Genomic DNA, 7,768 nt, shown 5'->3' with positions numbered 1-7,768 from the left:
AAGGAGCCACAGAACCTTCCAGGAAGAGGAAAGACAGAGTGGGGGAGGAAGGGGGGTACGCAGCAGGGTCCAGCACAATAACAGTGAACATCTACGCCGCGCTTTGTACGTGCCAGGCATTGTCATAGGAATTATTACCTCATTCCATATTCATAGCAACCCAGTGAGGCAAGTGCTCTCAGGTATTCTTCTTGCCCTCACCTAATGCCCATGAGGTGAGGGCAAGAAGGCACAGAGAGGTTAGGTAACCCGCCCAAAGTCATCCAGCTAGTGAGTAATGCCGCCGGACTGGAACCCAGGAAGTGCCCTCTATCTACAGCAGCGAGCGTGGGAAACGGGAGATGGAGCCCCGCACCGGGAGCCAGGATGCTCCAATCTGGGTTAAGTCGCACCCGGAGGGCACCTCCCCATCCTCTAGAGGAGCAGCCGACTGAGGCAGGAGCGCCCTCTCCTGGGGAAGGCTCTTCCTGACGCCCGCTCGGCCGGGACCGAAGAGAGCCCCGCCCAGCTCTCCCGCGCCCCGCCCCTTCCCCGAGGCCCGCCTCCTGGGTGGTGCCCAGGCGCGTGTGGAGCTGCGGCCCAATGGGAAGGCGCGGCGGGAGAGGGTGGGAAGGCCGGCGCGGACCGGAGGGCGGGAGGGGCACGGGGGCTTTGCGTGTGATTGGCAGCCGGGCCGGCCAGTGAGCCCGAGGCGGGGGCGGCCGCCGATCAGAGCGCGAAACATGGCTGGGCTAAGCGGCGGCGTCCGTGGCGGCGGCTGCAAGAACGACGGCGACGAGGGCGACGACGGCGTGCTGCAGGCGGCCGTGCAGGTGTTCGCGAAGCTAAAGGTGCCGCGGATCCGGGAAGCCCCCCGGGGCAGCCGGGGGCCGGGCGGCGGGCTGGGCAGGGCCTACTGCGGAAGTCGACAGCGCCACAAGCGCGGCCACGTCTCTCGGTTCCAGGCGGCGGCCTTGTCCGGCGTCTGCTCCTTGGGCGGCCTTGGGCCTTCGCGCTTGCTGTCTCCGTGGTCCGTGCCTGCTAGTTCCGGGCGACGCCACGCGCGTGCCGCACCTTAACTTGCGGAATTCTGCAGGACCTTGCCGGGCGCCCGGAAGCATCTGACGCGGGGACGGCACGGGCCCTGGCCTCTGGGAGCTCGTGGGGTCTAGGGGGAGACAGGCAGAGCCCGTGCCACCCTGTAGAGTCAGTGTCAGGTGCCCGTGATGACAGTAGCGGGGTCAGGTAGCCATCCCAGGTGCTGCACGCACAGCCACGCACAGCCGCTGCCCTGCCTCACTGGTCGCCTGTCTCCCATCACTTTCCCCCTCCTCCCACATCCCTTCCTCCCACCCCGACACTCCAGATAGGCGCTATTCTGCCTTCTCCCAGGCCTTTCCCTCTGGTCTCATAGCTGGGAGCTTGGCTCAATCTCAAGAATCTTGCCAAAGCCTCTAGCTGCCACTAGGTCTAACTGCTGTGCGAGCCTAGAGCGGGTGTACTTACAGGAGGTGACAGGCAGCTGGGGATGCGGCTGAGGAGGAGGAAGACTTAACTCTGGGCAAGATGGAGGGAGAGCCCTGCCCGCGGGGGGGTGAGAGCTGCAGAGCCTGTGTATGCTAACAAGCCTGGTGTGTGCTTGGGGGTTAGTAAATGTGTGTGTGAAGGAAGGAGCATTTCAACTCTTAAGTCATACTCACTTTCTAAAGCTTCCTGGTTTTCCTTGCCTTGCTTAGGATCTCAAGTGCCCGGTCCTTGAGGGTCTTTATATCACAGAACCTACAACCATTCAGGAACTGCTGTGTAGTCCCTCGAAGTACCGCTTGGAAATCCTGGAGTGGATATGTGTTCGGTAACGTCTTCGCTTGTTCCTCCCCGTCCCTGGGGTGCACCAGGCACCACTCAGCCCACCTGGGGAAGCGTGGGTGTTCGATACTCCCACACAGCTCCACACCCTGCCGCAGGCCCCCTTGAGAGCAGCGGGTTGGGTAAGAAGTGGCAGCCGTGCAAACCATGCTCAGATTTGCCTTGGAAGTGCTCCCCCCATCCCCCGGCCAGGGCTTTAGCTGGTCTGTTTGCCACCTTGCTCTACTACTTTCAGACCTGGTGGGGGCTCCAGTCCTTTTATTCTCAGACTGGACTTGTGACCTGTCTTGCGTCTGGCCATTGAGGAATGACAGGCAGGGCCAAGACCCTACTTCCCAGTCCTTCAGGTCAAGAAGTGCCGTGGTGAGTGTGCGTAGCTCTGTGCAAGGGAAGCGAAGGCTACCCAGATGGCAAGGTTGGTACAGGAGTCCGTTGGGAGGCCAGGTCTGGGCCGTTCCTCTTTAGCCTGGCCCCTCTGCCCTCACAGCTCAGGAGGATGCCTGGGCAGGAGCCTGCTGGTGGAGCAGTGAGCATGCAGCCTGCCCCCAGCTGGCGCACCTGCTTTACCGCAGGAGGTCGGCAGGCCTGGCCCTGGGCTGGGTGTCCTACGAATGCCTGGGACGGACTGCAGGCATTTTCATGTCTGAGCCTTTGTACTTCAAGCCGCCTGTCCTGGTGTCCTCCAGGCCCTCCCCCAGGCCCCACCCCAGGGCTCTGCTCAGAGAGCTCTCATACCCTTTTGCTCTCTCCCCTGGAAACATTCTCAGGTGTGTGCATAACCTTCAAGGACCCAGCTCACACGTCCCAACTCCTTTTGAAAAGTCTCCAGCTCCTGGGCCGAAACATATCCCTCTTTCCCTCGGACACCCACAACCTTTGGAGCACACCCTCCCAGAGCCCTCCGCACATGGGTCCTGTCTTGGCCTTCTGTCCTGTCTGGCGCTCCAAAGCCCTGGGAGCTGCTGGAGGGCGGATACCAGGCGGGACCGGTGTGTCAGCCCCAGGCGGCAGCACAGCGTCCGTCTGACGTCCTTGAAATGTGCTGCAGGCTGTTGGCTGAGAAGCAGCTTCACGGACACATGCACACCCGTGTGTCATTCCGGGCGCCGCAGGCACGGATGGGTGTCCTCGAGGAGCAGGGGCTCTAGTGGCTGCAAAAGGCCCAGGCACGAATCCCGGTGTTGGGCGTACCTCTGCAGTCCGAACGTTACGGGTGTTGGCATGGGGGAGGTGGCTGTGGGAGGGGACAGGTAAAGGTGGCTGCTCGTTTCACTAGGAGTGCGGAATCGAGGTGTGGGAGGCAGAGCTGGGCCGCAGTGGCCCGACCAGCAGCTTTGGGGCAGCTCCTGTCTTGCAGGCCACGGGAGGGCCTTTCCCCTTTCTGCTCTGGGCAGGGCAAGCTGGGGCCAGGGACGCAGCATACCAAAGTTGACATTTCGGCAGGGTGACTCGGGTTCTGTGGTGGATGGATTTGGAGGGGAGGCAGTGGAGGCGGGGAGACTGGTATGGAAACTGTTGCAACAGTCCCGGGCAAAGATGGCAAGAGCCTGGCTCGCATGATGGCCACCGCCAGCCCTGGAAGGACCAGTGGGTGGTCCAGCAGTCTGGGAGGAGGGGCAGTGGCGGGGATGCCTGGGCCGGTGCAGGGGTCTCGAGTGTTCCCCCCAGGAGGGGGGGGGAGCACAGCCATGTCTTGGAGAGGCTCTCATGGGAGGGAGCCCAGGTTTGCCTGGCTTAGGCTGAGGCTGGACAGTAGATCACCCTGCTGGGTGGGAGTCTCTGGGTACATTCTTTAGACGCTTTAGTCCTTTTATAAATACAAGCAGCTGAATTCTTTGAAAGAATACACAGGACTTCTTATGATCCCAAGCTGGCAAAAGGCCATAGGCCTTTCAAGGTCCCAAAAAGAGGACCGGATAGAGTTCAGCTTCTCCCACATTTCAGATCGGCTTTCTCTGCACGTGCCTTCACCCCTTCAGCCCTCGGTCAGGGTCGTCTTGTCCAGCCCGCTCTGGGTGGAATCTGGAAGCTGCAGCCAGCATTGGCCTTGGGGCTCGGCGTGCTGGCTCTGGGTGGCCTGGGTGCTGAGCGGGCCCTCGGTGTGGGGGCAGAGCAGAGCTGCAGGGCCCCCGGGGTGGCTGCATTCAAGGCACCTGCATCTCCTTGACTCTTGCACTGTACTTGCTCTGGAAGCCTCGAGTGCCTGTACTTTCTGGCTGCTCCCTGCTGCCTCAGGAAGATCCGCTTCAATGGAAGCCCTTCCTCAGCGAGGTCACTTCGGCTTTTGTGGATTTGTTCTTCAGTGTGTGGAAGCGGTGCGCTGGGAGTTTGCTGATGGAGTGCCGAGTGCGCTCTGCTCCTTGGCGCTTCGTAAGTGGGAATGTTGCCCAGCGACTGGGCCCCGGACCCAGCCTTCCAGCGCTTTCCGTGGTAGGGCCGCCTTCTGCTCCTTCTGCTCCGTCCCTCTTTGGCAGAAGAGCTGGTTGCCTCACTGAGTCACGAAGTCACAGGCGGCGCAGCTGAGCCCCCCCTCCCCCACTATAGTCCTGCCGTGTGGGGCCCCAGACCTCAGGTCCGGGACGGCCCCGCCTCCTCCCAGGGCCCCAGGACGACCAGGGCAGGGAGGCGGGCATCCATCTGGAGGCATGGCCCTGGGGAAGGGGAAGTGAGCCCTCTCCGTGGGACAGCCGCTGTGCCCTCTTCTGCCTCTAGGTCGGCAGGTCCCTAGCACTGGCGGGCGTCCACACTGTGATGGCAGAGAAGAGTCTTGGCCCTCACTGTCCTGCGGAAAGAGCCTCTCAGCCTTCTGTAGGGAGGGCCGGCCCCGGCAGCCAGCTCCTGGGCTCCCTGGCAAACGGGCAGCAGTCTCGATGCACGAGCGAGGCTCCCATGGCCTAGGTGCTGTGCTAGGCCTGAAGCGCATGTGTGGGGCTGTAGTGCTCAGACGGAGCCCTGCTCCCCGGGGAGCCCTCTGGGAGGCCTGCCGGGTATTGTAGCCCTTACTGCCTTTGGATGTGGTCTGTGTCTGGAAACGGTTTTGCCCGTCAGCTCGCTGTCTCTAGGCAAGGTGCTTAGGAGTGGCCACTGTGCCATTTATCTGTCTGGTCTCGCCAAGGCCGGGGCCCCGCTGGGCCCGAGGGAGGTGGCTAGGATTGCTGCTCCCAGGCCAGGGGCTGGCGCTGTGATCCTGGAGCCTGTCACACTGGGAGCCCTCACACGGTTTAAAGCTGTGACCTGGAGTAGGATAATCTCACAGTGATTTAAGCTTTTCTAAAGAGACAATGTCCTTGTTTTGAAAGAGTGAAGCATGGACGTGAACTAGTGGCAGATTATTCGGCGGCAAGAGGCCATGGCGTTTGTTTGTTAACGCGCATCGGTTGCCTTGTTTGTGCTGGCTGGTGTGGCATTAGGCCCCAAAAGTGTGGAATGGAAGCTTATCGCCCGGCCTCCGCGAGCCTGCCGGCTGGGAGCTGAGAGCCTGGTGGGAGGACAGTGCCCAGGTCCTGCTGTACCAGAGGGATGCCGGAGGGTCTGTGGGCTTCCCTGGGGAGACGACGTCAGCCGTGGGCTTCTCGGCATGAGTCTGAGCCAGTGTGCTTGGGTCAGCTGGGAAGAAAGTACTCCAGGCCTAGAAGAGCAGACATGCATGTGTGCAGAGAAGTGTGAGCGGAACCCAGGCAGGGCATGCAAGTGTGCTGGAGCGGGCAGGGCCTTGGTGGGCCTCCTTCAAACGAGCCTGTGCCCTGGTTCCTTCTGAGAAAGAGCTCAGAGCGCCAAGGAATTCGGGAGTTTCCTCTTGGGCAGTCATTTTGTGTTTTTATGGTGAGAATTTAAAGATTTTATTTATGTATTTATTTACTTATTTGAGGGAGAGTGTGCAAACGAGTGTGAGAGGCAGAGCACGAGCAGGGGTAGGGGCAGAGGGAGAGGGAGAAGCAGGCTCTCCACTGAGCAGGGAGCCTGCTGACAGGGAACTGGATCCCAGGACCCCGGGATCATGACCTGAGCCGAACGCAGACGCTTCACTGACTGAGCCACCCAGGCGCCTTATCTTGAGAATTTAAATTTCAGTATTCAGATTCACATTTCTGAGCTATGCTTTCAGGAATATTTTGTGTTTTTTCCCCCAGATAATTTATGGAATTGAAATTTACATCACATAAAATTATCCATCTTGAAGTGGATATTTCAGTGTAATTTAGCACATGCACAAATAATTCACTTTTTTAGAGCATGTGTAAGGAGGGGTCATGAGGAGACCTCTGCTGCCTCTCAGGACTGATGCATTTTGCTCTTTCCCTGCAGGGTCTGTCCGTCCTGGCAGGACAAGTTCAGCTCGCTAAAGGGGGCCCCCGTCGAGGCGAAGGTCCAAGGTGGGTCAGTGTTACGGGAGTTGGAGGGATTCTGGAGGTGGTGGATTCTGGACAATTCTGAGCTGGTGCGTGGCCTCCTTAGCAAGTTGTACTGAGTTTCCTAGTGGATGGTGTTTACTTCTGGCTGGTACACAACCTGGAGATCTTGCCAGAGCCTTCTAGAATCAGGGCACGCCCTTCCACACACTTACACACTGTGCATGGGCAAGGGGGACGGTTCCTCTCATAGGGGCGTGCAGATGAGACCAAGGATGGTCCCCCGTGTGGCCCATCCAGCAAGGCAGCAGAGGCAGAGACCGGTTCTGGCCGACGCTTCCGGAGCTTTTGTCCCCGTCTTCCTGCTGTGTGCACGCTGGGCCGCTCTCTTGGGCAGCCCTCCATAGGGGCTTATCTTGTAGCGGCTTCTTTTTGATCCTTTGTGGGCAGAAACTGTCTGTAAGCTGGTGGTGAACATTAGGTAAAGAGGTGGAAATTACAGTCCTCACAATGGTGTCTCTAAAAGTCAAACTTTCTGTGGGCCTGCATTTGGCTCAGCTACTCCAGGGTGGGTGACCTGGATCCTGGAGCCCCAATTCAGGCCCCCGCTGTCACTGCCAAATTAATTACCCAGGACATTGCCCCCCAGAGGCTGAAATGGGCCAACAGAACAGGGTGTTGTGTCTCGGAGCCTGTAGGCCTGGCCTCTGGGCCGGCCTGGGCTGCACGGAAGTGCTCCCCCTCTCCCCGGTGTGTTCTGTCTGGCACTTTCCTACTGATGGGACCGTGTCAAGGCCAGGTGAAACTGGCCATCAGACTGCGTTGGAATTCTTTAACATGCACCTGCACACAGATGCCAGCCCCGCCCTTAGCCCCGCCGGAGACTTGACTTTGCCATTCCCAGCCTTAGTTTCTTCTTCCGTAAGCAGGGGTGATAACCTGAGCCTTGCCTGCCTCTGGGGCGTATGCTGAGTGTCGGAGCAGGTGGCAGATATGAGTGTGTCTGTCAGAGCATATACCCCTCCAGAGAGGATCAGGGCGATTCCCAACTCACCTGACCAGCGGTTATGGAGCACCTCGTGCACACCCGGCATCATTTTGGGAGGTGCCTGTGCAGCGGCGGGCGGTGCTGCTCCCGGGAGCCTCGTGTGCAGCCTGAGAGATGTGGGTGACACACGGAGGTAGGGCAGTTCTGTAAGGGGTGCTGAGAAGCGCCATAAACCAAGCCAGGTGAGGGCAAAGTGGTACGTGGGTTGGGTTGGGAGAAGGCTGGTACTGTTGATCTAAGATCACTGGGGAAGGCCTTTCTTTTCTTTTAAGATTTTATTTACTTACTTGACAGACAGAGATCCCAAGCAGGCAGAGAGGCAGGCAGAGAGAGAGGAGGAAGCAGGCTCCCCGCTGAGCAGGGAGCCCGATGCGGGGCTCGATCCCAGGACTCTGGGATCGTGACTTGAGCCGAAGGCAGAGGCTTAACCCACTGAGCCACCCAGGCGCCCAAGGCCTTTCTTTTAAACACAAATTTGCAGGAAGGGAGGAAGCAAGCCAGGAAGATATCAGGAAAAGTGGTATTC

General features: G+C 59.5%; 1 protein-coding gene across 2 annotated transcripts in view; it reads left to right on the top strand.

Moving 5' to 3' along the window:
* The first annotated feature begins 709 nt into the window (after nt 1–709).
* HAUS7 (HAUS augmin like complex subunit 7) overlaps nt 710–7,768 on the top strand; it is a 28,982-nt gene continuing 21,923 nt past the window's right edge. For both annotated transcript variants that reach the window (XM_045996006.1, XM_045996005.1), the window contains exons 1-3: nt 710–830; nt 1,716–1,831; nt 6,151–6,218. In XM_045996006.1, coding sequence (XP_045851962.1) covers nt 723–830; nt 1,716–1,831; nt 6,151–6,218 — 292 coding nt within the window. In that variant the 5' untranslated portion in view covers nt 710–722. The remainder of the gene's footprint in view (nt 831–1,715; nt 1,832–6,150; nt 6,219–7,768) is intronic.

Source organism: Meles meles, chromosome X, assembly GCF_922984935.1.
Source record: "Meles meles chromosome X, mMelMel3.1 paternal haplotype, whole genome shotgun sequence".
Lineage (NCBI taxonomy): Eukaryota > Metazoa > Chordata > Mammalia > Carnivora > Mustelidae > Meles > Meles meles.
This window is presented reverse-complemented; position numbering and strand designations above follow the sequence as displayed.